The sequence below is a fragment of the Oryza sativa genome, chromosome 10 (assembly GCF_034140825.1).
Source record: "Oryza sativa Japonica Group chromosome 10, ASM3414082v1".
Lineage (NCBI taxonomy): Eukaryota > Viridiplantae > Streptophyta > Magnoliopsida > Poales > Poaceae > Oryza > Oryza sativa.
Window position 1 is genome coordinate 7847780 of NC_089044.1, and position 27782 is coordinate 7875561.

The window sequence follows — 27782 nt, forward strand, 5'->3', positions numbered from 1 at the left end:
CCGCCCGAATAAGGCTGCGCCGCCACGAGCACCTGCATCACCCTATCCCGTCGCGAGTCGCCATCGCATCGCCATATCGTCACCCCTAGCTGAGACCGTTGGATAATGCAGCGTTTCTTCCCCAGCTAGCACTCCCTCTCCTGAAACCCTACCACATAGGCAAATCATGCCGCATTGAACCCGAATCCTAGGAGGATCAACCCTTATCTGCGTCGTCCACCTCAATGTCCTTATCCGATTGCCATTAGGGCTCTAGCTCAGCTATTGTGTGTTGGCATCCTTATCCTCCACAGTTTTCTTACATCCTAAGCCAAGCCCGGCCATAAAAACCCCATCCTTCTCTGCCTTTTTCCAGTCATGCATTCCATCGAACACCTTGCGATCACCCTCTCACCACCGCTAGAGATCACCATTGTGAGGCTCCCCAGCCGGAGCTGGAGGTTGGAGGGAGTGGAGGAATAGTCTTGCTGCCGCCGTCGCCATTGGGGAAGCCGGGTAGCCGAGGAGCACACGTCGAACACCTGCGAACGTCGCCGACCGCTAGCCACCTCTGCTTCGTCCGCACCGCACCACGCGTCTTCGCCCTTCGTCGTCCGTCCGTTCCATGGTAAATCCTCGCGCCCTGAGAAACCTCTTGTAGCATAGAACTCGCCGGCCCCTTCAATTTGGGATGTGCACCGTCGTAGCTGTGCCGCCCCGGCCGCCGTTCCGCCGCCGGCGGGATCATCGTGGACAGACCACCCCAGAGGCTCCCCTTCCCATCTAGCAAGCAGAACGAAACCCCCATACCTCGTAGACGCTCGCGCACCCATCAATTTGGAAGGAACCTAGCTCTACCGCCCTATCCCCTTGCAACCGAGATCGGCCATGGCGTTGCCCTGCCGCACTGCTCGCCCTCGCTCCGTCACGCGCCGCCGCCGCAGACGGTGGATCGCCGGAGTTCCTCCGCGCCTTCCCTGGCCGCCGCCGTGCCGCCCCAGCCCCGTACCCGCCGCGCCCTGCGGAGCCGCACCGCCTCGTTGCTGCCTGGCCGGAGGTAGAAGACGATGGGGAAACGAACGAGAGAGAGAAAGAGAGCAGCCGAGCCACTGACAAGCCGGGCCCACTCCCCATTTTTCTCTAAATAATTCGGTAGAAAAGATAATAAGACCCCTGACCCCACCCGTCAGTCACTTGAGCAGTGGATAGGTTTCGGATCAAAATAAATCGGATATGAACAGTACTGTTTCGCAATTATTCAAATTTGAATATTTAAACTAGCATATCTTATTCATTTTAACTCGGATTTGAGTGAAATTTGAACCTAAATTAATCTAAATTCATAAGCTTTCCAATAGTATACAATAAACTATTTAATTAAATATATTTGTATTATAAACTAATTGATATCAAAACGGTGAATTATGGTTAAATTTGAAAATATGCAGATGAATAAAATTGGTATTGTACAGTAGATTAGATGGAGTAGTAGTTATCTCTAACATGTTTTGTCACTGTAGCACCCATTTAAACTAATTAGGAGTATTGTTTCAAATTAATTAGAGCATAGAAAATACTAGTGCCATTTAATAATGTATGTCCATACATAATTATACACACGACTTCCAAACTATATAAATGAGGTTTAGCCTCATATTTTGTAACCAAAATATGAATACATATAGATGAGTCTTAAACTTTTTCGAGGTATAATAACAGAGCTAGTTGTATTGGCTCACTTAAAAAGATAATTAGTCTGTCCAATGTCATGTGGAGTAGTATATACACATAAATTAGTTGACACTCATTAATTAACCAAATAGAGCCATCCTGACCACTTGAACAGTACAATCTCCAGTAAAAAGCTCCTGTATAGTAACCTACTCATAAAACCTACTTAGATCACCTATATGGTATAGCTGGTAGTAAATTGCACATATTCTGTAAATGATCCTAGGTTAATATATTCTTGCACCCATATACTGTATAGTTTTGTGGTAAGTGGCAAGTGTTTATATAATAAATAATCCAATATTAATTCATTCTTGAACTCGCATATGTGCGGTACATCTGTTTACACATACTGTAACACAGTCACTTACTGTTGCGCCTATTTAAACTACAAATTATACGATAAAATATCAAAATTAGATGAAATACTAATTATAAATTTTAACCTCACACAATTATAGTTCAACTGTGACTTAGGATTATTTATTGTAAAATTATGCAGTGAGATAATCTTTAACTACAGACATTATGGACCATGCCAGTCTAACTTACAAAGCACGATAATTCGTTGGGACTCCTATATTGTAATATTTGTAGGGCCATGCGTTGACAATCCATCCTGTTAGAACTAGTACTGCTATAATTAGATTATCCACTAAGGCATTAGTAAACCTCCGGTAGGACATCACCCTCTAATTTAGATCAAAGCTAGCTTAGCCATGAACTCCCCGTAGCCATAATCGAAAGATAATTGAGCCATAGTCCTGAGTATTGAGTTTTGGATATGAACAACCCGTAGTTTAGACCTTTTAGTACCATATAAATCATTAGCGAGCTGGTATAGTATGAGCAACCCTACATCCGACTCCAACAATTATATTTTGTTTGTGCATATTTTATTGTTATTTGAATATTGGTTTTTCTCGCGTATTATAGAAATTGTATATCGGTTAGTCGTGAGGCAACGTATGCAGCTTCCAGGAGGTAAAGGTTGATCAAGATTATATCAAGAATAAGAACTTTCCTAAGCAGGCAAGTCATCACTAATCTTTGAGCATGTTGAACCCATTGCGAACTTATTTTGGATTTAAAATAAAGTTTGCATGCTATATGGATATATGTGAATGCCCTACTTCGCTATATGCCATGCCTTTGATATTGATGATCCATGCAATCTTTGTAATCCATGATATCGTGTGTCCTTATTCAATACTTGATAAATGCTTAGCCATGCTACTTTAGAATCATGCATATTCATATTTATCAAAATGCTTTATGCTTGGGCAACTACCTTAGGGAAGGTAGTTGAGATACGGCATGTGGAGACATGAGCACCACATTGCCATGACATTGGTGACATGATTTGTGAAAGGAAAAATGAAACTAAACAACTGTTTTCGACTGGGGCGGCTGGAGGACTTGGGTGGTGTCCGGAAAAGGCTAGTGCCGTCCCTGGTCAGTTAAGGACCGAGCCATGAAGTTAAGCATGAAACGACCCCCGTACAACTGTACTTCTCGTGTGGGTATAGACCTAACGGAGTAAATAGCCGAGCGGAGGCGGTACCCAAGCCATAGTGGTTTTCTTGTTGTGTGTGAGGCAGGGCCTACGGTGGGGCAGCCATTGGTAGGACCGCGAGGGGCGGGTGCCTACAGTGGTGTCGCCATCGGTAGGACTGCCATGTGCAAACCTAAACTTAACTATAACTTAATGAATGTGTGAGTCTTTCCCCCTCGGGAGCGCCAGAACTCCTCTCACTGCTAGAAACCTTGGACGCCTAGAGTGCATGAGGACTAAAGTTCATGGAGCGGGTACTACCAAAGTGAGGTTATTGAAAGGCTTTGCCGTGGCAAGTCTCATTCGTTGGGACGTAGGCTCATGTGTTGGGCAAGTCGCGGAGTACGGGTAAAGTGTACATCCACTGCAGTGTGAGTAAACCAATCTATTCGAATAGCCGTGCTCACGGTTATTGAGCACCGGGACATGTATTACACTTGGCTAGACTCTAAATTCTTAAAATGATGGGTGGGATATTGCATGATGATTTTGTACTGGTGGATCAACTTCTCAAGATGCGAGAAGGGGTAGACCCCCACAAAACCATGACGACCAGTGGCAGGAAGCTATCATTGGGAACACAATGGATGGTGGACAGAACCGTCGCTGTTTAATGAACAATGGAATTAAAACTTGATCAGTTTATGCTAGGTCTTAGGTTTGTGAAATGATATTTGAAAACTCATCTTTACGCAAAGTAATCATAGCCACTCTTTGTAATACCCTTACATTACTGCATTTTGTGTGGTGGCTTGCTGAGTACTTTTGTACTTATTGTTGCTCTATATATATCTTTTAGCGGAGTGTTGAAGAGAAGCCCTTGTTAGTACACTTGCGTACCTAACAAGATGATCGGAGTGCGGTTCCATTCTAGGTCTCGTTCCCCAGTCGACTGCTTGTGGCATGTCAACCGGGCCCTTGTATTATTTTGCCTTCCGCTGTTGTTCTCTGATAGTTGTTGGCCTACCTGGCCCTAATGTAAGCATTTAACTCTCTTAGCCTGAATTCATTCGTGATATGTTGTGATTCAGCTATGTATGTGTGTACCAACTGCTGATTCTGGGATTGGTACTGATAAACACAGAAGATTTCCGATTTCCAAAATCGGGGGTCGACATTGACAGGGCCAAGTAAGCTGGCAGGTGGACAGCTCACATGTCCTGGGAGAGCCCAACGTCATAGAAAGATTTGAGAGCGGCAGGGCGACACGAGTAGTGCGAGGTGAGAGGTGACTCCATCGGAGAAGTGGGGCTGGCGAGCTCGAGCACCGGTGTGGCGACGGACCGGCGCGTGGAACAAAGATCATGATATCTTCTTCTAGCATGCACCAACATTAGCTCCAAACTAAGAGAGATATTCGAAGATATGCCCAAGATATTCCAACAATTCTGAGCAAAAGGACACATGAAATAAAGATGGAGCAAAGTTTTAGTTGAGATAGACAAACATAGCACATAGTTTAAGTCACAATTCGGATGTGCATAGTGCTTATGATCAACATGTATTTTGTGTTCAATCTATCCCTCATAAGCAGCCAACCAAAAACTTTAATTTTCGAGGTAGCTCTACTCTTCCATAACCAAATGAAATATTGCGGTGGCTGCAGGGCACTAAAGTTTAAAGCATAAAACTTCTAAGATGAATATTTCAAATTCCCCAGATATAAGCCCATGTATCATATTCCTATGAGATGTTTACCTCTTCTAACATCTGAGATAAAGACTGATACTCTTCAAAAGCTTGCTGAGAAAGAGGCAAGTGAAAATTATCTTCCAATTCCAAATTGAGGAAATTATGAACCGAGATCATTGTATTGACAGCAAATAAGTATTGCCTCGGTATAGAGACAGAGAGTGGAGGGTCATCACTCCAAACATCATTCCAAAAGAACAAGAAACACCATCTCCAACTAAACATCTGGTAACTCCTCTAAAAAATCCATTAGATTGTAGATATCTCTCCACCAAAAAGAACCCTTAAAAATGGACATAGGAGGAACACCATTTCTATAATATGAATTCCAAATAAGCTTAATCCATGGCAATTCTCTTCTATTGTAGAATTTTTCCAAATACTTTAAAAGCAAAGCTTGATTCTGAATTGAAGGATTTAAAACTCCCAAACCTCCCTTAAGTTTTGGCTTACAAACTTTATCCCAAGCTTCAAGATACTTCCTATTTGAATTCACCTCAAAACCCCTCCAAAGACATTGTTTTCTTGCACTATTAATATTATCAATAACTAATTTAGGCAATTTCAAAGTGCACATATAGTATGTAGGTAAAGAGGAGAAAACTGAATTAACCATATTTTTCAGTTTCTAGGGACAATTTTCATTCAAATTCTTCCCCTTCTGATTGCTCGTTATCGCTTTTGCAAATGTTGAGAGTGGAAGTCTACGGCTTAGGTGGCTGAATCAAGCTTAGGGGGAGAGAAGAGGAAGAAACTCCCTCGACCAGATCCTAAGGAATGAATAGATTCTTTTGTTTAAAGTTCCGGCTACCTCTGCTTGTTTTTAGTGTTTGGAACCGGAACAGCGTTGTGAACCTATTATGTTTCTGTCATGGGCAGAGCACTCTGTGTTTATCTGGTTTACTTGTCTTAATCCAGTTTATGGTTACTTTCTCTCTGCCTTTTGCTATGAATAATCAGTTTAGATCCTGGAATGTGATGTGCTGGAATGTAAAGGGAATGAATGTTGATGCCAAGATTTTGATGAGAAGGCAAAAGGTTGAGGAGAGTGGTTGTCAGGTTTTATGTTTGCAGAAAACTAAGAAACATAATTTTACTCTTGTTGATATCAAAACCTTTTCCCTAGCGTTTTGATTCTTTTGTGTTTGCGCCCTCTAGAGGTGCTTCGGTGGCATTCTAGTGGTTTAGGCTATTGACGGTTGTTAGTTATCAGTTTTGACCATCAATATTCCCAAAATAGAGGAGAACTAGTTATGCTTGCAATACATATCCATGTTAGAATAATAATATTCCACTAGTATTTGGTTCACTAAACTTTTGTAGAGAATAATCATAAAGTGGAAGAGAATCGACATTGAATCAGATGATAAATCAATCGGACGATGTCGAGAATCAGACTTATATATGAATGGGCCAAGAACTCTGAATTGACACGGTGAATTGGGCCAAAATTCACAAGACTGAAGTGAGCAACAAAAGAGGAGGCCACCAACCGAAATTGGGCTGGATTGGGCCGTACCCTGGTTCGGCCGAGCCAGGGGGTTCGGCCGAACCTGACGTGCAGCCGTTGGATGCAGGGTTGGCGGTGGACGGTGGATTGCCTCCCTATGGCAGTTGGAGGGTATTACCGACCATTCCAACCGCTATAACTGTCATTACCTGCCTATAAAAGGAGTTCACTCTCTTCACTTCAAGACACACCTCAAGCAAAGCTCTCTTATATTCTCTCAAGTTTAGTTTAGTGTTCTTAGGCTAGTGGAGTAGGAATAGAGTAGAAATCGGAGTCCGGGTATAGCTCTAATAGCTTTCCTTTCCTCTTTGGTAAGCTTTGTACTTTATTTAGAATACTCTTCTTTATACATTTATGGTATTTGAATACTTCCCGAGTATATGAATACCAATTTTACATTATGTTCATGTTATACTGATTATACTGCTAGCTTATCTGGGAGATGCTTTGGTACGGGTATAGTGTTTGCTTATGCAATTACTCTATGTCGTGACGATGATATTAGAGTAGTATATGGTAGTTTGGACGTGGTATCTAGACTACGGGATATCATTATTTGGGGTTATATGCTGCAGATGAGAGGTGGGCCGCTGATGGTGACAGCTCAGTACGGGTATTCCTCCGCACGTGTATATAGTCCTAAGTTAATTTCCTGGGGAGAGTACTCCTCCGTATTTAGCCCCGGTTGTATGGTCATGACGAGCTGTCGTAAGGAACTCGTCAATCAGTGGTAGCTTCTCGAAGTACCAGGAGGGCATCGGATAGAGGGTATTAGCTAGTAGCTCGAGCCCCAGTGACTAACATCGTCCCGTGCCGCTTCGCCACGTCCTTGCCGTCCTCCATCGCTCCTGCCGCGAGCGCCGCCGTCGGCCGTTCCCGCCGTCCTCCGCCGCTCCCGCCGCAAGCGCCGCTCGCCGCCACCGCCGCCTTCCACCTCCCTGCCCCCCTCCACTCTCGCCGAGGGAGGGCTGGACGATGACGAAGACGACGGGCAGCACGACGGCGTTGGAGTGAAGATAGAGATAGAAGAGAAGAGAAGAGAGATATGATAGCTGACATGTGGCCCCAAGGGCATTTTTGACATTTCATAAGATTTCTCTCTCCTCTTTAATCAGAAATTATTATTCTAATTGGCGCGGTGTCCATTGGTAAATCACCACGTTTATGGAGTTCGGACGGTGTTATACGGCTAAATATATAAGTTAAAGTGTCCTGTACCAAAAATTTATCTAATTATAATGATAGCTATAATTTCCTAATTTCAAAGTTTTTCAACCAAAAATCTTATTATTACCACGGACTCCAAAAGGAAAGAAAAAGAGACGGTTCCTCCTATTCCGCCGCCGCCTGAGAGATAGAATCATAGAAGGAAGGCTCGCCGTCTCGCCGGCGCGTGCGTTTCTCTCTCACCTCCGATAAGGCCATAGCCACACCGGATTCTGCAGGGCTCGCATCTTCCAAGTCTGCCATTTCCAGTCCATGGCGAAGACCGCTCTGGCGACGGCATTGGACATCGCCGAGCTCCCTTTCTCGGATCTTCTCCTCCTCATCTCACCGGATCTTCCGGACGATGGCCGGCGCGGCCGTCTCCTCACCACCGTCGCTACCTCCCTTGGTCGCGGCGGGTCCGGTTTGCTTGCCATCACCAACGTGCCTCTCGCAGCCGCCCTCCGCCGCCGGCTTCTCCCGCTGGCTCGCCGCCTTGCCGTCATGGACCACCCCTCCCGCTCCCAGCTCCTCAAGGTAACCGCACTCTTCATCCTCTTCTCTCCCCCTTCTTCTCCCTCCTCTTTGGAAGCTCCAAAACCCCTATGCACTGATCTGATTCACCCCCATTTCAGAAGCACGGTTTGGGTAGCGACGTGCCTCTGAAGAAGCTGGACCGGCGCGTTTCCTCATTTGCGCGGCTTTTGCGTCATTCAGGTGAGTTCCAATTGCTGGAGTCGATGAAAGAAATCGAGAGCATCAAGAACGACCCTGATTATCTGGAGAAAGCTTTGGATGGTGTTGTAATTGGGGAACCCATGGGCGATGGTACCGAGAAGCTTGGTGAGCTCGTTGAGGAGCTTGGTCTTTGCATGATGGAACTTGGGATTTTGGTTGCACGAGCCTGCGACACTGTTACTGGTGGAAATCAGTTGGAGAAAAGCATTACTGACTTTGGGACCGCAAAGGCAAGGCTCATTCACTACCACTCTGAGTTGGATAACATTATTATCAAGAATAGTAGCAGCAAGAGAAAAGTTCCGATAAATAAAATCGCAAAGGCAACAGCTTATGAGTCATGCTCTCGAAGGTCTGCATCATCACAAGGATCCTGTATCAGATCAGAATGTGCTATGACGGACACATTAAAGGATTCCAATGATAAGTCGATTCATGGTCAGGGTAGTGTTGTTTCTCTCACAAACTTATGGCAAGAGTGGCACTATGACTATGGGGTCCTTACTGTTTTAACAGCACCATTATTCTTGTGCTCCACAATGGGAGAAGATTGTTCCATCAACAAAGAATGCTCTCCTCCTGACGAGCACACGTACTTGCAGCTATTCAATAGGAGGAAGGTATTCTCGGTGAGATGCTCTCCAGAGAGCTTCATTGTGCAGGTCGGGGAGACAGCAGACATCTTGTCAGGCGGGAAGCTGAGGTCTACACTTCATGCTGTGAGTAGACCATACGGCTCAACAAACATCAGCCGGGAAACTTTTGTGGTCTTCTTACAGCCATCATGGGACAAAAAGTTGCCTTACTCTGGTCACTGTTTTGCTGGTGATGATGAACCTAGTGAAGGCGATGACTCAACATTCAGTGATGGGTCAGACATGTTTTCGAGTGAGCATACATTGATGCAAGATATTTTGAAAAAGATCCCCCCTCTGTCATCAAGGGTAAAAGAAGGGATGACGTTTGCTGAATTTTCTCGACAGACAACGAAACAGTATTATGGTGGTGGAGGTATCCAACAAAACAATTAAAAAGCAGTACTATGGTAATGAAATGCAACCTCTTGGAGGCACCTACGCTAATATTATGTATTGATTTATTTGGTTGTTCGTAATGATGGGATGTTGAGTACCATGCGAAATTAATGACATCATGGTAAATAGAGTATTACTGTCCTTTTACCCTCTTTTTTTGTTTCCCAATTTTCACATCATAGTCACTGCTTCTCTTTTTTCTTCAAAAAAGAAATCTGACAATAGTTAGAATTATTTGTATTGATTTAAGGGGGAACATCATTTTGTCTTTGAATGAGGAGGGCAGAACAGCATTTCCTTTGTATCTTATAAGTAAGTATGCCTTTTTGGTTTCTTGAGATGAAATGTGTCACGGAGTCTACTTCTACTCCTTCAACAGTTGAGGTTCCGTTGAAGCGTACCGCACGGCAGCCCAAGCCCAACACGAGATATATGGGTGGAGTGTGGGTCTAGTAGCTATCGGCTGGGCCCAGAGTCAGTGAGAGAGACCTAATAGTGTTGTGCTATAAAAGGTCGGCAGAGGAGAGAGAGAGAGAGATGGCTTGTAATAGAAACATATCTCAACTCAATTCAAATCTTCTCTCTTCCTGCTATCAAATCCTTCTCTGAACTCGTCTTCTTCCTCTGTTCCTGCCCCCAATTCCTGTCTGAATCTCGAATCTCGCTGACGGATTGTGACAAAATGTGATGTATGTTGTGTAATTGTACAAAGAGAGTATTCTGATTATGGCCTATGAGTAATTACTCTTTTAGTTCTTATTTTCAATCAATGTCCCATAATATTCTCTGATCACGCAAATAACAGTTATCTACAATGAAGATTGAAAATTGGATATGTGTGACTACTTTGTATTAATTTAATCAATTCAATTGACATATAATTTGATTTTCTGATTGAGGGACAGATATTGTCTATATGGTTTAATTGGTACTATGACCCCTAAAACAAATTATTCAACAGTGGCCAATCGAATGAGATGTAGGCCAGATACACATTACTTGCTGAGAGCTCCTGTACTAATCTGCAACCGACTTCAAACTTCTGCTGTCGGCATTTCTGCTGCTTGCTACATGTCAGTCCTTCACCCTGTTTTATCATAATTTTTTTTTCAGCTACCTTTGGATTGAGGCCCACAGGAGATCTCTGCATGTCACCTAGTTATTCCAACTGCAGAAATGAGGACGCTTGCAAAGCAATTATCAATGGAATGATTCTTCAATCAGTAAAATCAGGTAGGGAGCTTGATCAATTTGATTTCTCTAGTTTGGTGTCTTCTAGACTGGTGTTCAATGATAAAGTGCACTGATTTTCATTTGCTGCGATTTCTGGTGCTCCATGTTCAGGTGTTCCATGCTCATCATCTCAAGTCATGGAGAACGTCTTTGGACATTTTATTATTTGGCACTACCGCAAGCACCAGACAAGTCCATAAGGTATGATTTATTTATTTCTTTCTTGTACTTATCCATTGCATAATATTAAATTTTCTTTCCTTTCCACGGTTTAATATTGATGTAGCATTTACACAACATGTATGGTTTGGACACTGCTTTTATGGTTGTACTCTTATGCAGCATTCCGTATTTTTCTGTGAAGTTTTACAATCTATTTCCTCTGTGATGTTTGAAGTAAATGATTTAGGTTTGATATCCATTCCTTTAGTTTCTTCCTTGTGATCATTATGCCTTTAGTTACTTAAATCATGACCAGACGTCACGTTGATAGGTATGTTCTTTTCCTTTTCCAAATTGGCATTTTTTGTTGTAGAGCTCAGTTTACGTAGGTGAGGCGGAGCCCAGACATCTGGTTGTATATTATAAAGGGAGGTCATAATTACAAGAAATGAAGTAGGGATAGGAAGAAAATATATGGAAAAAGGCATCTATTCGATCTACCCAACTACGCTTCTTGAAAATTTAAAGAAAATGGAACTCAACCAAGAATCGAACTACTTTACATCAACAATTGTTTGTCTATCATCAATTCTATTCTGTACCAACATGGTGCATGGACATGTCTGACTTTGTATCATGATGCTGCAGCCGTATCACCCCTGTCGTGTAGGAGCGGATGCCATCCTCTGATGATGATAACTGGATGCCATGGTAGTAACTAGGACTACGGCGAGGCCAACACGCACAGTCTAGCGGGAGCTGGAGCACCTTGACAGAGCAAGCCTTCTCCAGGTTTGGTGTGGCATGGAGCCGAGAAGGGAGTTCTATGGTGAAGTTGCCATTCTCATCAGTTACTGTGAATACAGAGTTAGCCATCGTCTTTATACCTCCAGTTTCACAGGCCACTCCTACTGTAGCTCCTGCTTGAGGAAAATCACAAGGTTAGCTCATGATTCCCTTTGCATAGTATTTCAGCACCAAAAAGAGGTTACAACTATGTATAAATTAGGTGTTTAGCTTGTAACTTTGTTATTTTATAGTTATGATGGCTTTTTCTCATATGTAATGAACCTCAACCATACATCAGAACAGAAAAATTTGAAGTGGTCGGCATGCACAATGCTAATATCCAAGTAGAATAATATCATGAAAAAACCAAAATAAATACATGGAAATGAAGAGAAGATTTCAATAAGCCAACAACAAATCCATTGAGTGCAAACTGTGAACACTCCAACAACCTTTTATAAGCTGAATCGTAAAATATGTTGCCGGCATTCATTTTACCCCTGACTACAAAACCGTGCAAAGATCAGCAAAATTGTCTAGATAATCCCTTATTGTGGTTTTGAAGGTGGTATGGCACTGGCACCTGACATGCATCTGTTTTCTCATTAAAAAAGATTACAACCAATGTAAGGTGCAGTTATCGAAAGGAAGTGACCAAGAGAGCAATTCGATAGATGGATACACACACTGCTCTGGACCCTAACACATTTAATTTATTTTGTTTGCTAACTCCGTGCCGCATTATCACACACTTTTTGTACAAAAGTAACAAAAAGTCACTCAAAGAAAAGGTGAAACAAATCCCTTTTAACACCACCATTAATGGGGATTATTTTGAAAGCTTTAGTTTAGTTCCTCTTTGGTATTTGGATGGCTATATGATTAAAAGGGTAAGAAGGTTATATCCTTCTTTTTATTTCAGGGGGGGTCGGGGGGTTCAAACATACTTTTTCATACAGAGAACATAGATCTATGGTGCTAGTAAATAATCTAATTGGAATATATGGCACTGTTCTATCCCCAGATGAACGTTTCTGATAATTGTGCCTAGCTTTGAATGAGATTGGATGTTATCTCTTAGGATTAGTTTGCCACAGCCACACCCAATACAGTTACAATTTTGCTATCTGTCAGTTGCTACTCCCTCCATCTCCTCCGTTTCATATTATATGATGTTTTAACTTTTTTCCTAGTTTGACGGAATTTATAGCAAAACTATGCAATATTTTTAACACAAAACAAACATACTATCAAAATCTATTTAATGGAACTAATTTGATGTTTTAGCTGTTGCTATTTTATCTATAAACTTAGTCAAACTTAAAGAAGTTTCACATAGAAAAATATCAAATCTTCTTATAATATGAAATAGACCGAGAAGAAAAAATGTCAAATCGTCTTATAATAACTTCCACAATAAATAGCTACACTTTACTGCATGTTTTAATTTTTTTTCTTTTGCAAGGTTCCGACAAAGTACACATTTTATTTGCAGCTATAGCTTATTTTTGCCTTGAATGAAAAAGGTAAATATGTGAGTTATTGAATGTTTTTCTACTGATTGGAAAAATCGCTGACATGTAAGAGAAGTTCAATACTTCATGAGTTGATGGTCCACTAAATTTTTATTTATATATAGTTTCTATTATAACTTGGAGTGAGCATACCATCGTTGTTTTCCCTTGAGCCATTGCCTTCTTAATTTTTCTAGAAGGAAAAAGTTTATTTTACTCCCTCAAATTATTCTGTAGGTACACTCCATAAAGTATTTTTTAAAATTAATATACCCCTTGATTATTGAAAATGGCTAACTTTACCCCTTAACAATATTTTTCTATAAATCTAGAAATATTTAGGGTGTGTTTAGTTCACGCTAAAATTGAAAGTTTGGTTGAAATTGGAACGATGTGACGGAAAAGTTGGAAGTTTGTGTGTGTAAGAAAGTTTTGATGTAATTGAAAAGTTGGAAGTTTGAAAAAAAAAGTTTGGAACTAAACTCGGCCTTAATTTAAAATTTGGTGGAATGATAGGTAAGAACATTCTCAACTTTTCTATGTAATTTATAATCACTGTATGCGTATGTTAGAATCACCGGAGACTTATTGACACAACGGGATTTAAAACTGCATGCAAATTAGTGTGTAAATTTCTGATTTATTTTTCTTTTTAGCAGTCTAGCACCGTGCCTGTGCATTGCAGCGGGCTCATATGAGAATGATTTTTTTTCTGAATTTATTATTTCCCAGTTCAGCTGCAAGAATTGAAATGCTCGAATGACGAGAACATATTGAAACGACGGCGCATACGTGCAGACAGCACCTCTTTGTCACAAAAATAGAGAAACCACTAGCAATCTTTCTAGACTTCCAGTGCGAATCACAGTATGATCGTTGACGCAGACGGCTAATTGACGGTGACAACACAGTGCGTTGCAACCAAACGCACTCGTTTAGATATGTAACAGGTGAACGATCCTCCATCAATCACATATCAAAGTGTTCTGGTTCAGGCCGTTCATCTTCATCATGTGTCATTCTCAATATTTCACATTTCTCAGCATCTAGACCAACAAATCCTTTAGAACCAACAAATTTCGAATAAAATTTGGGAAAATCAAACCAATTCCATTTTTTTATGGAGGCCCAAACTTGTACTGCCCATAGAACCAACTACAGCCAAGGTGAGGTGGCGTCCTTTCGATTACATCATGCTAGTCGGTAGACTTTTGACCAAAGAAACAACAGAATTTGGCGAACAAATCAGACCCTTATCCGTCAACAAGAAAATTAGTTCAGATAACGTTTGACCGTACAAATGTTAGTTGCAACTTGCATTCAAGAGTGTTGAACTGGAGCAGATGTACCTAAGCGATTTTTTTCCTACTTGCTTTCGTACGCTCCGCTGACTTTTTTTTTTTTTAAAAAAAGGGGAAGAAAATAATACCCAGGTGAGTAAAAACCGATGGCGAGGGCTACCATATAGGGCTAGTTTTACGGTGGATACGCTGTAGTTAGTTGTATTTATTTTATGCTATTGTATAAATGCAAAGAAAAGAAGAAAACTGTAGCTAGTTTGTTTTTCAAATATATAAAATATTGTAATCAATGCTGTTAGAGCATCACCAATAGATTATCTATAATTTTCTCCTAAAAATTTGTTTTTGGGTTTCCTAAACTGAAAATAGGAAGTGAAAAAACTCCTCCCTCCAACAGATAGTCTAAATTCAATCCCCAAAACTTAAAAGTGGGCCCTTCTGTTAAACTACCGAGAGAAAATTCCGTTTTTTTCTTTCACGCACAGAAAGATCGCTATTTCCCACACACGGGAACAAAGAAGAGAGGCGGGATTGCGTGATTGGGAGTGACTTTCGCGCCCCCATATAAACGGAGCGAGGAACCGGGGGAAGGGAACTACAAAACTCGGGTAGGAGAGTAGGGGATTTGTTGGAGCTGATTTTTGGACTAAAATCCCTCAAAATTAGTTTTGGAAATCATATAGGTAGACTGTTGGTGATGCTCTCCCTTTGGTTTCATATTATAAGACGTTTTGGCCTCTCCGTCTTTTATTTAGATTCACTAATATTCATATAAATTTAGACACATATATAATTTCATGCATAAATCTATTGAAAACCCCAAAACGTCTTATAACGTGAAACACAAAGTATTTTTGTCACATAATTATCTGTTTTATTAACAGGAATGCATGGAGCTACCAAAATATTTTGGCAGTGCCAACATGTCAAGATTTTGGTGATGCACATTATTTGATACTGCTCGCAATCGTACAAAATGTTGGCATCAATTTGGTAGTACATCAGACTCCCCGACTTTACCATTTTTTCTCTTCGTCCTGTAAACAAAACACTCCAAATTTACCAAAACTTTTGCAATATACAGGATTTGACTTGCAATATTTTGATAAGATTCACATTGGTTTCCTGCATAGATGCTTTTGAAAGTTCATTTTAGCTTTTTTTTTACTGCAAGCAAAATGAAAAATACCATTAGCGTATAATTAATTAAATATTAACTATGGGTTTATTTTTTTTAAGAAAATTTCAATACAAAAGGTTGTTTAAAAAATAAACCATTTACTCCCTGCGTCCCAAAACGTAGCAATCTAAGATGGAATGAGATCTATCTAAGACTACGAATATGGTCTCATCCCAACCCGGTTTCTAGTTGCTACAGTTTGTGACCGAGATAGTAATCCATGTGTCCCAGAATATAAGAAGCTAGTTGGACACGGTTATTAAGAAAATAGGTAGTAGTGAGTAGTTGAGGGATGTGATTGGATGAGTAGTGGAGGTAGGTGGGAAAAGTAAACGGTGGAGGGTTGTGATTGGTTGGGAAGAGAATATTGGTGGATAAGTTGTTATATTTTGGAACAAATTCTGAGGGCTAAAAGTTGTTATATTTTGGAACGGAGGGAATACTAGTTTGGAAAACATTCATTATTTTATACTCTCTCCGTTTCACAATGTAAGTCATTCTAGCATTTTCCACATTCATATTGATGCTAATGAATCTAGACATATATATATATATATGTCTAGATTTATTAGCATCAATATGAATATATCTAGATTCATTAGCATCAATATGAATGTGGAAAATGCTATAATGACTTACATTGTAAAACGGAGGAAGTATAAAGTTACGAAAACATAATGAAGAACACACGTGAGCTACCTACCTATAAGATCAAAGTACGCCTTCCATGACGGCTAATCATGCTGTAATACATCCAGCCTGCAGAATCTGCCAGGGGTCGGAGGAGGTTACAACGTCGCCTTGCTCTCTCTTCGACAGATGAGATGAGACCTGTACCAGCCGCCTTGCTTGCCTTCCTTCCTTTCTCTTCTCCTCAGGACCTCAATCCATCGGCCCTAACCGGCCAACAACCGCCGTGAAAACGACCGTTCTCCTTCGATATAATTGATGGCTGATTTCGGCAGGAACGCTTAATTAATCAGTTGCACTATAATCCTTTTTAATATGTGGTGTTTTTAGTAGCAATTGCTTTTAGAGTTCAGTACTCTGGTGGTTCTGTGATCTATGATTATATATTTATATTCTGATATCCCAACAGCCAGATCGATCATGGAGGAATCGTCCCAATTGCATTGGTTTTTTTGGCAAATTGATGAGATTGTCAACTCGTGTATTTTACGGTGGGTTAGCCAGCCTACGTTGGGCAGAGGTGAACGCTAATGTTGTTTTCAGGTAGAATTTTTGAACAATATGTATCATGATCAGTCAGTCACCCTGTAACATAACCAGACACAACAAAGGAAACTTTGATATGGTCTGACCACGACAAATGAACTGAACAGAGCCATTAACAAGCTATATATAATTCTTAAAAGGGCGATTAATAACTGAACGTAATGAGAGTAAATAAATTTAAATGCGCGCGACTGATGCTCACCTGAGACGTAGCAAATATGAGCAAATTCAATATCAGGTATAAAGACGTATGTACGTAAAAATATCATAATTTGCGGGTCAAGCAGAGGGGTGGAAGCAAGAGAAATAAAAAAACGCAAAATTATCAAGAAAAATTCCGGTGAGCAATAAGACTAACCTGGCAGCTCGATGCTGAGGAGGTCGGAGCCGGGTGGGCGGAGGGAGAGCTTGCAGACGACCTTCCCGGACACGATCACCGTCGACACCAGCTCTTCGCCGTACCCCGCAATGCGAACGAGCTCCGCCGGCGAGAAGTAGGCCTCCATGGGCATCACCGCCGCCGCCTCCGGCGCCGCCGCCATCGCGGCACCGAGCAGCAGGAGCAGTAGCAAAGAAGAGGACAAGGAGGAGGCCCTTCCAGTTCCAGGCAGCAGCCGCGGCATGTCGGAAACTGAAACTCTGTTTCTTTCTCCTCTTCTCCGCAGGCTGCAGCCTCTGCTTGGTTGGATTGGACCAAACTGGAGCAGGGCTGGGGAGTCGGCCGCGGGAGTAATAAGAAAGGAGGAGGAGGTGGTGCGTTCGGTTGGTTTGTCACGTTGACTTGGAATGGAACGGCGTGCTCGCCATGTAATGTACCTACGCCGCAACGCGTGGGCGTGTCTGCGTGCGTGCGTGCTGCGTTATAGTGCGTTCGGCAAGTTGGTCAGCCGGGCAACCGAGTGGTTTAGATGTCGTGCGGTGGTTCTGGTTCCGATCCGGTGGTGGCATTTACCAAACGGGAGTCCCTAGTTTGCTCGTGCGCTCCCGGCGTACGTTTTTACGGGACTAAATGTACTTAGACTTTATAGATAACTAGCAAAAGTGCCCGTGCGTTGCACCGGGTGATTACGGAGTGTGTATATTGACCAAAAGTGTTGTTTGGTCTAGCAAAAGTGCCTTTGTGTTACAATGTGAAGCGTACAGATTAGAAAAATATGCAATTAATTAAAATACAAATTCGCTGAAATATTTGGTATTTTTAAGTAGGTATGTGTATAATTAAATAAATTTATAAGTAAAGCAAGTGTGAGAAATAAAATGACATGGTTAAATTTAATTTTTTTTAAATTCTCCATGATTAGTTACGCTCTTTGAAATTATATTTGAATTTTTCAGAGCTTAATTGTTAATTTTATTAATACAAACGTCATTTAACAATTATTTACTTGGAAAAAGAAAGAAAATACTTCCTTTTAGGTTTGCTTCGAAATAAACACATTCAATAACTTATAATTGTAATGCTTCTGAAAAAATGAGCACTAAAAATGAACTTATTCTCTTTTTTTGGCCTGAGGGACCTAAAATAGACTTATTTCCAGCCCTTGCCGGTCGGTCCACGGCCTTTTGTGCACGCGCAAGTGCACTTCCCCTCCCCAGGCCACAACCTGGGCTTGGGCCAGAAAAGTGGCCTCACTCTCGATCCCTCTTGGGCTGATTTCGGCCTGGACGACACCGATCGTCCGATCTTAAGGGTTTTGATCGGACGGCCGAGCGTCGATATCGGGGAAACAAAACCCCTCCTTCTCCTCAGCCGCCGAAACCCTAGCCCATTTCCCTCCCTCCCATCTCACATCGCCGCCCTCCCCTCCGCGCCCCCGAGCGGCGGCGACGGCGCCCCTCTTCCCGCGAGCGGCGGCGGCGGCGCCCTCCCCCACAACCAACGGCGCGGCGCCCTCTCCCCGAACAACGGCGGCGTGGAGGCGGCTGCGGCCCGGCGGGAGCGGGAGGGGCGGCGGGCCGGACCTCGCCTCCGCCAGATCTGGCGGCATGGAAGCGGCTATGGTCCGGCGAGGGCAGGAGAGGCGGCGGCGTCGTCTCTTTCTCTCTCTCTCTCTGTGCATGGTGGGGAGGTGCGGCAGTGGTGGTGGTGGCGGACGTCATGGAACGCCGGTCGGGCCTCGCCTCCGCCAGATCCGGCGGTGTGGAGGCAGCTGCAGCCCGGCGGGGGTTGGGAGGGGCGGCGGGCCGGACCTCGCCTCCGCCAGATTCGGCGGCATGGAGGCGGCTGCGGTCCGACGGGGGCGGGAGAGGTGGCGGCGTCGTCTCTTTCTCTCTTTCTCTGTGAATGGTGTCGGTTCTCCTGGTGATGCTAACCGAATAGGACTTGGTATAATTCAAACCAAGTCCTATTCGCCCAAACAGAAACAAAGTCCTAATCAGCTCAAACGAAAACAGATGGGAGTTTGTTTCCTATTTTTGTGGAATCGGACATATTCTTTTTTTTTCCCGATTTTTCTTTTACCGCGTTGATGAATCGGATTCGTTCCGGTTTTTTTTCACCCGGTTTTTTTGACGGACGATGGAAGCACCTCTTATTTTTTAAGTAGTAGTAGATTACAGTTCGAAATAATGACGGTAGTAGTTAGAATTTTTTTTTCCGTGAGATTTTTTTAACTAATATATTGAAAAGAAATCTATATCTTAAGTCAAATTTTCAAAATTTTAAACCCATATTTGAAAACTTTCAACTCGAAATTTATTTTTTAAGTCAAATTTTAAAAACTTTCAACTTTTCATCTCAACATTGAAAAACTTTCAACTCAACCTTGAAAACTTTCAACCCATATATAAAAACTTTCAACTCAACATTTGAAAATTTTAACTCAAATTTAAAAACTTTCAACTCGAGATTAGAAAACTTTCAACTTGGATTTGAAAACTTTTTAACTCTAGATTTGAAAACTTTCAACTTGGATTTGAAAACTTTTTAACTCTAGATTTGAAAATTTTTAAGTTAAGATTTGAAAATTTTCAAGTCAAGATTTAAAAAAATTTCAACTCAGAACATTTTGAAAAAAAACACGTGTGCTAAAGATTAAAAAAAAGTAATCAGAAAAAAGCTAAAAAATCGCCAAAACAACAAAAAAAAAAAAGGTGTGGGGAGGAGCCACCAGCTGGCGCGCGCGCCAGCAACATTGCTGGCGTGCACGCGCGAATTAGATTTTGCGTTACCAAACGGGATTGCTTGAAAACATTTCCGACAATTTTTTTTCTCCAAAACCCTTTTAAATTACTTAATATCGGATCGTCTTGATATTCATGCATGGGTGGGAAATTTCTTTTTCATAAGTAGGCGCGGGTTGTGGAGTTGGACCCCTAACCTACAGGGACAACTCTCGCGCTGCAACCATCTGGGCTACACATGCATTTTATTAGTTGCATACACTTTAATAATTTTATATTTGTAATCTTTTTTGAAAAAATAACAAATGTTTTATGGAAGAATCTTTCCATTGGGCACCCCATGCCCCTACAAAAATCGGTCGGTTAAATGCTCCAGTTGGCCAACAAGTGAAACATCAAGTTATATAAGGTTAACAAAAAAAAATCGGCAACTAAAGCATTTAAAAAAAATATGTAACATGGTGAAGATACACGTTGTGGGTGAAAAGGGAACCAGGGTACCCCATTTCCCCGATAAATTAAGTGATTGTCCGTGAAATTGGTGTTGGAGGCATGTCATGAGTACCTTCAACTGAGGCTGCCAAAACCTGATGGATGTTGACGGCGGTTAAGTACCAATTTAACGCCGTCAATACCTGTATAAAACCATAAAAGTAAAACATCCAATGTAGTGGTAGGGTTTATTTCTAACCATTTCCACGAGTGTTGGTGTATATATGGATATAAGTGACGAACCACCAAAGTTGAGACAAAAGATACATAGAGAAGGAGGTGAATTAAACTTCCATATTCAAGCCTATGGAGTTTTGGACCTACAAACCTAATGAAACACATTCAAATGGGCAAATTGCAAGTACATTTGGGCTGAGGGGTTCTCCACCAGAGCCCACGAGAAAATTCGGAGCAAAACGGGCCAGCAAAGGTTTGGCCGAACCAAGTGGTTCGGCCGATCCCGTAGCTGCGCCGTTCGGTCCCAAATTTCACAGGCCGGGAGTTAGCAACTTGCTATGACGGTTTCTACCGACTTTACCTGAATATTCGTCATCAGCTGAACACATGGCAAGAGGAGAGTGAAGATGCCATTTAGATGCTTAGCATCTCCACATTCCCAAGGCATCTCTCCACCTATAAATACCCCTCTCTCCCTCATTCGCAACACACCAAAGCATGAGCTAAATTACAAGAGGCTCTAGTGTACTTTATTGTATATTAGAATAGGGAGAGAGTAAAGTAGAAGGAATTGGAGGAATCCCGGAGTTGTCGGTAATCTCCTCTTACTTTTGTATCTTGTTAATTATTCTGCTTTAATAGAATATCATTCTGAGTAATTAAGATTTGCTTAGTGAGAATTACTTCTTGATTAGTTCCTAATTAGCATACGGGATCATTGTTCACTATAGTCCATTTATTTATAGTGATTGCTTTAGTAATCGGCACTAGAGTAGTTATTAATTGCGTAGACACGGTGTCTGGGTAATTAATCTCCAGTGGTTGCTGCCTATCCCACAATACGTTTGAGGTGGGTGTAGAGGTGGTGATAGCCCTCGAGAGCACTTAAGTCCTCCCTGTCCGGGTATGTAGTAGAGCGACATCTGAGAACAGCGGGTAGGATTAAAGTTAAGCTTTCCCTAGACACTGTTTCTCATTAGGAAATCCTCTTTGCCCTCTGCGCACATTAGCTTTGTGTCCTTGGATGAACCAGACGATGCCATAATCACACACGTTCCCTTGGATTCGATACCCTTGAAATACTCTGTAGGGGAAGTGCTACATCGGTATATCCATACGTTTGCGGATTCTATCTGTGACGTTAAGAAATATTAACAATTTACTTGGGCGAAGCGCCAGCCGAAGACCAAGGCCTTCGCCTTGGGTGAACCCATCACCAGAGGCCTAGACACGTTCACCACCATGCCACTTGAGAGCCCATAAAAAGCCCGTTAGGGAGCCCAGGATAGAATAGACACTACCTACCCTCATAAGTGATGTGCCATGGCTACCATTGATACAACCGTTGCTCACATCAAGATCAAGATGCCTAAGTGCTGGAATCATATTCGAACACCTATTACATTGCTGATTTCAAATGTCCGCCAAATATGTATACGAGCTCCGTTTTGGGTCCATGAGTATTTGATGGTAAGCTCTCGGAGTCCTCTTTCTAACGGATCTAGCCTCATCTCTAAACTCCATCTTTATTGGCCGCAATCATAGAACAAGGTGCTGCGTCACCTATAATGGGCCTATGGGCTTGTAACTTCAGGGACTTGTCGTGGACGCGTTGCTCTAATGGGGTCGGCTTTCGGGACATTGCTAGTGGGGAGGCGTGGTGAGTGGCGGACCTTCTTCCAGTGCCACCATGGGACGCACCCGACGATGGCACCGTCGTAGGTGGGCTGCTTGAAGGAGGCCGCCTTGGAGGGGTCGAACAGGGAAGGCAACATGCTGAGCTTGATGGCTGGGACGCGTCGGCGTCGGTGTCAAGGTCCATGGAGTCTGCGGCCTCCTCCACCTCGCAGCGCTTGCGCTTCCCGCGCTCGTAGCGGAGGCCCTTGTTCAGTCCTCCCCTCCGCCCGCTATCACCGCTCCAGCCTTCGCTCCTCGCTATCCGCGAATGGATCAAGGTGAGGAGAAAGGGAGAGAGATGGAGGATGAAGAAGGAAAGGATAGAGGTTGACGTGTGGTTCCCACGTGTTAGTGAGTCTCATAATATTTTTTAATGACAAATGGGTGTTGACGCGAAAAATTTGGTCGTTAACAATGGGTCATACATATTTTTTTAATTCTAATGCCACATAAGCGTCACCTCAACGCCACGTAGGATGGAAACTAGGTTAGCAATGCCAATTAGACACCACATCACCGAAACCGCCCTCCAAAACCAACAAGGGAGTCACATTGCACCGTTTTAATAGTTGGGATGTCGATATATCCCGTATTGTGATTAAGGGGTATGAATCAGATTTGGCCACTAGTTAAGGGAGACAATGTGAATTTATTCCGAGAGAAAAAGATGAAGAAAGAAAGTGAGACTTTGGCTGTGGGCCGAGGTTGAGAGGGGTGGACTTTGGGCAAAAATGGCCCAAAGGGAGACAATGTGAATTTTAGGTTTTTGTTGCTTAATAAATATTTCCGGTGCTCTAAAAATTCGAGTACAAATAGAGGGCTCCTTTTAGTCCATGGAGAAATTAAGAAAAATACTCCAAGCCACATTCAAAATTTTCTTGTATGCATTTTAATATTTGCCATTTTATTTTAGACTTTTAATAATTTATATTATTCGTTTTAGAAAGCGGTTTTTAAAATGGGATGAATTTATCAGGATGTGACAACTGTCACCATCAACGGCCTACCTCTACAAATCCGTGGCATATAGCACCAATTAATGATATCTAATAATTTAAGCACCGCGCTTATATTCTAAATATTACTCTACACCTCTGCAGATGGCATAGAGCAATTACATAAACAAACACTAAGCCAATACCATTGCATATCTCTAGTAAGCTAGCCACATAATTAATATGAGACAAGTATAAACTAAAGTTAGTACTTGAATAATTATGTGAATAAAGTAAAGGACAAAAACTATATAAAGAAGAATATTTCTTGAATGGATAAATTCTTACAGGAAAGTTAAGAGCTACTAGAATCATACTCGAATTCTCCGGAAGACTTGAAGAACTAAGACGACTATTCTAATTCTAACTCTATTAGCACTCAGGGCCGGTCCTAAAATTTTGGTGACCTAGGGCAAAACTAACAGCGGAGGACCTTAATATAAATATCTAAATAATTATTAATATAATTTTTTCAAAACTTTTTGACCATTATGTCTTCTGTGATTCTATCAACCTCTTCTGCATGCTTATCTCTTTTTTAAGCCTGGTGCATACTTTCTCACTGACAACGTAATATGAGAAATAGATAGATAGTTGAAATGAATATTAGTGGTTGAACTCATAAATTACAAAGTTACATAAGGACTAAATTAATTCAAATATATCTTGCCAATTATCAGTCCATGCTTTATCGCTGTTGTCTATTATTATCGCAGTGAAATATCTGGCACATAATGGAGTTCACATAATGGAGTTTGTATGATGGGGGGTGCTATCTCGCGCGTACACGTCGGCTCCTCTACTGGCACGCATGCCAGCTGGTGTCCTCCCTCCCCAAAGCGCTTTCTTTTTTTTCCTTTTCTGTTTCTCTTTCCAATTTGGCGCCCCTTCTCTCGGTGCATTTTCCTTTTCTTTTTATGCGTCTTTTTCTGATTTTTTTAATCTTCAGCACACATGTTTCCAAATCTAGGTTGAAAGTATTCAAATGTCGACTTGAAAGCTTTCTAATTTGAATTGAAAGTTTCGAATCACGAGTTGAAAGTTTTCAAATTTTGGCATGAAAGTTTAAATTTCGAGTTGAAAATTTTAAAATTTAAGTTGAAAGTTTGCAAATCTGAGTTGAAAGTTTTTTAATTTTGTGTTGAAGGTTTTCAAATTTTTGTTGAACATTTTAAAATTTTGAGTTGAAAGTTTTGAATTTTTAACTGAAAAGTTCATATTTTGAGTTGAAAATTTTCAAATTTTGAGTTTAGAGTTTTCAATTTTGAGTTGATAGTTTTAAATTTCAAGTAGAAAGTTTTAAAATATGGGATATGGTTTCAAATTTTTAGTAGGAAGTTCTAAATTTCATTGGAAAGTTTCAAATTTTACGTATATATATTTTCAAACTTTTATTAAAAAGAAAACAACCTTAAAAAAAAGAGAAAAGCTTAGTTTAAACACGGTCATTATCCAAAGTGATAATCCATGAAATGCCATTGTCAAGCGTCTAAGTTCCAGAAATGCCATCGGCAAGTATGAGTTCCAAGAAATGCCATCGTACAAACGATTTTGTCCCAAAAATGCCATCGCCGTTAGGGTTCCGTCCATTCCGTGCCGTTAAATACACTGTTCATCCTATAGAACTTAACGGCGCTGAATGGACGAAACCCTAATGGTGATGGCATTTTTGGGACAAAGTCGTCTGTATGATGACATTTCTTGGAACTCACACTTGTCGATGGCATTTCTGGGACAGACGCTTGTCAATGGCATTTCATGGATTATCTCTTATCGAAAACAAATCCTATTAGTTACGTTAGATGTGTTAGATGGTAACTATCCACTGTCATGGCATGTACAGAGGTAGAGTCTAATATGAACTCTCTATACTAATTAATGTCACTAGAGACTATCCTCCTACAACAGTAGAGACAATGAGATTTCTAAACCATTAATACACTAAATATTTTTTTATTATACTTCTTTCCTTTTCTACACTCTCATGCAACAAATTTTCCGTTAAGAAATGCTAAGAGTCGACTCTGAGCCGTTGTCATGCGTAGCAAGATTTTTCTCATTTCTTCTCTCTCTTTCTTTCACGCCACCAAATTTACTTGCATGATAACGAAGAGAGCCTGTTATTAGACACCATTGTACATGCCCTTACCCTTAGTTACTGGTGAAACTACAGAAAAAGAACATGAGGTCAGGAGCCACGTGCCTCGTCACAGATGGAACGAAAACCGCGTGCGCGCGAGTTCTTTTACCAGAGTGTACGCGCGAATTAGAAAATCTATTGTTTGATTGCATCCATAGATTGGCCCCTTATGGCTTTACCACTTTCATGAACGGACCGTGTTGATTTAGGGCTTTGAGGGTTTTTTAAATGCAATCAAACAATCTGAGGAGTAAATATTCCCGTATGAGGCATAGTAGGGGATGGGCCTCGTCACCCAATCAAATTCGTGTACAAGTTTATCTCTCTAACCTAACTTTAGGATTTTCCGGCTTCGATTCCTCTCGTTTAGAGATTGATCTCCTTTCCCCATGCCTATATAAAGGATCCCCTTGCCGTCTTCCTTCGTTTGCCTCAAGTCATAGCCATCGCCGTTGCTTCTAGCGCCCTAGCCGCGTCTACCCTAGCGCCGCCGTCGTTGCCGTTGCTCCAGCCGCGCCGCGTCACCGTCTCAGCCGCGGCCTTCGGTCGCCGTCGCCGCCATCGGGATCGTGAGGAGGAGCCGCACACCGTCCACCCTTCGGTCGAAGCTCAGCCGAGATCGCCATCGCCTCGACCTCGTCACCGGCCGTCTTCCGTCGGCCCATCTAATGTCCAGCGTCGCTAATGATCGCTACTCACTCGCGCGGGGCGGCTTAATGTTCAAGATCGCCAGCACAACACATGTCCGTCGTAGCAGCTGCTACATGCTTACGCTCGGCCGGGGGCCCTGGGATTCGGGGGCCTAGTGCGGCGGATAGTCTAGTTGATATACAGTGACTGCTTTGTTTTATCTAAAATTACTGGATTCTTGTTCTGTTAGCATGAAAATTTGTTGAGGCATCTTGGTATACTGAAGGAAATCATCCGTTTAGCATTGAATTTTGTGCTACTGGCAGGAAAGAAATCAAGTTACATGTGTGATTTGGCATAACTTAATAATAGCATGGTAAAGAACAAGATTGAGTGTTTGATTTGGTAGAATAGCCTGTTTGTTCGTAAGGTCCAGCAGTTAACAGTAGGGATGAAAACAGTACGGAATTTTTCCGGATTCCGGGCCAGTTTTCGAAAACGGAATCAGTCGGTCGGAATTTTTTCGGAATTTTTCGAAAACGGAAACGAATTCGGAAATATTTTGCCGGAAACGGAATCGAATATGATAATAGCAGTTTCCGTCGGAACTCGGAATCGGTCGGAAATTTTCCGAAAACTTTCTCGGAATTTCCGAAGTTACAGAAGGCCCATACAAGTACAACTACAAGTTCATAATACCTCCCCAGCCCAACCCAACTCAGCATCTACCCTAAGTCCTAACCTAATTCAGAATAGAGAAGAGTGAGAGACAGAGAGTCAGAGCGAGCCGGGCGGAGGACTGGAGGAGCGGCATACAGATCTCGCGGCCGTCCTCGGCTCCTCGCCTCGCGCCGCCGCGCCCCGGCCGTCCTCGCCCCCTCGCCCCTCGCGGCCCTGCGCGGCCGCGCCCCTGCGGTCTCGCGCCGCCGCGCCCCGGCCGTCCTCGCCCCCCGCGGCCCTGCGCGGCCGCGCCCCCACCGTCCACGCCCCCCACGGCCCCGCGCCCCGGCCGTCCACGCCCCCCACGGCAGTGGCAAGTGGCAACTCTTCCTCACCGCCATCGACGCCGACGACACCTCGCATCGCAACAGCCAGCAGTGAGGGAATGTTGAATGATTGATTTATGAATGATTGATTTATGTGTAGTCTCTGTATATATTGTTGAGCAATGAGCATGACTGCATGAGTCTCTATATATATATGTGTAGTCTATGTATATATTGCCAAGCACTCCAATAATAGAAGCATGGCTTTGTTTGCGTGGAATAATAAAAATACAGCTGAAAAATGATATATGCTAGATGCTACTATGCTGAAAAATGATATACTTTCCGTTGATTTGTTTTCTTTTATGTTGTAGATTTGTGATGGATTCATCAAATGCAAGTAGCAGCAGTGCAAGTATATGCAATGCGGGTATTGTAGCTTTGCGAGCATCGCAACCAACTCTTGCAAATGAAGGAGATCCTGCTGCAAATGTTGCTGCAGTAGCAAGAGTTCAAGTTGATTTGACACAAGAAGCTACTGAGGACGCAAATGTCCCTCCTACAAAGAAAGCAAAGAAGTGCAGTTCCGAGGTTTGGAGCCATTTTGACAAGTATGAGAAAAAGGTAGTAGGAGATGATGGAACAGAGATCGTAGAGCTTTGGGCAAAGTGTAAGAAGTGCAGCTATACATCTCGTCGTGAG

The 27782-nt window shown here is 42.3% G+C and overlaps 2 protein-coding genes across 6 annotated transcripts; one reads left to right on the plus strand and one right to left on the minus strand.

The window, feature by feature from the left end:
- The first annotated feature begins 353 nt into the window (after positions 1–353).
- LOC9268790 (uncharacterized) lies at positions 354–11966 on the plus strand. Of its 5 annotated transcripts, XR_010736980.1 has the most exons (5): positions 7810–8210; positions 8309–9456; positions 10559–10678; positions 10790–10879; positions 11489–11966. XR_010736980.1 is itself a non-coding variant. In XM_015758784.3 (3 exons), exons 2-3 carry the CDS (start codon positions 7947–7949, stop codon positions 9440–9442), a joined length of 1398 nt encoding a protein of 465 aa, XP_015614270.1. In that variant the 5' UTR covers positions 354–607; positions 2647–7946; the 3' UTR covers positions 9443–9749. The 5 variants fall into 5 exon arrangements, 1 of the variants encoding a protein (XP_015614270.1); XR_010736981.1 differs by lacking the exons at positions 7810–8210; positions 8309–9456; positions 10559–10678; positions 10790–10879; positions 11489–11966 and adding exons at positions 354–607; positions 2647–2742; positions 4065–4243; positions 4350–4931; XR_010736982.1 differs by lacking the exons at positions 7810–8210; positions 8309–9456; positions 10559–10678; positions 10790–10879; positions 11489–11966 and adding exons at positions 354–607; positions 2647–2742; positions 4065–4243; positions 4353–4931.
- LOC4348279 (uncharacterized) lies at positions 11227–17565 on the minus strand. Its single transcript, XM_015758785.3, has 2 exons — positions 17219–17565; positions 11227–11760 (listed from the first exon to the last, which is right to left on the minus strand). The coding sequence occupies exons 1-2, from the start codon at positions 17481–17483 to the stop codon at positions 11432–11434; spliced, it is 594 nt and encodes a 197-aa protein (XP_015614271.1). The 5' UTR covers positions 17484–17565; the 3' UTR covers positions 11227–11431.
- Between the last annotated feature and the right edge of the window lie 10217 nt (positions 17566–27782).

Excerpts from the sequence above, each read along its gene's own strand:
- LOC4348279 (XM_015758785.3), bottom strand. The coding sequence starts at position 17,483 with ATGCCGCGGCTGCTGCCTGGAACTGGAAGGGCCTCCTCCTTGTCCTCT. Across the intron at positions 11,761-17,218 it reads CCTCAGCATCGAGCTGCCAG|GAGCTACAGTAGGAGTGGCC; the intron begins GTTAGTCTTATT and ends TTCCTCAAGCAG.
- LOC9268790 (XM_015758784.3), top strand. The coding sequence starts at position 7,947 with ATGGCGAAGACCGCTCTGGCGACGGCATTGGACATCGCCGAGCTCCCT. Across the intron at positions 8,211-8,308 it reads CCCGCTCCCAGCTCCTCAAG|AAGCACGGTTTGGGTAGCGA; the intron begins GTAACCGCACTC and ends CCCCCATTTCAG.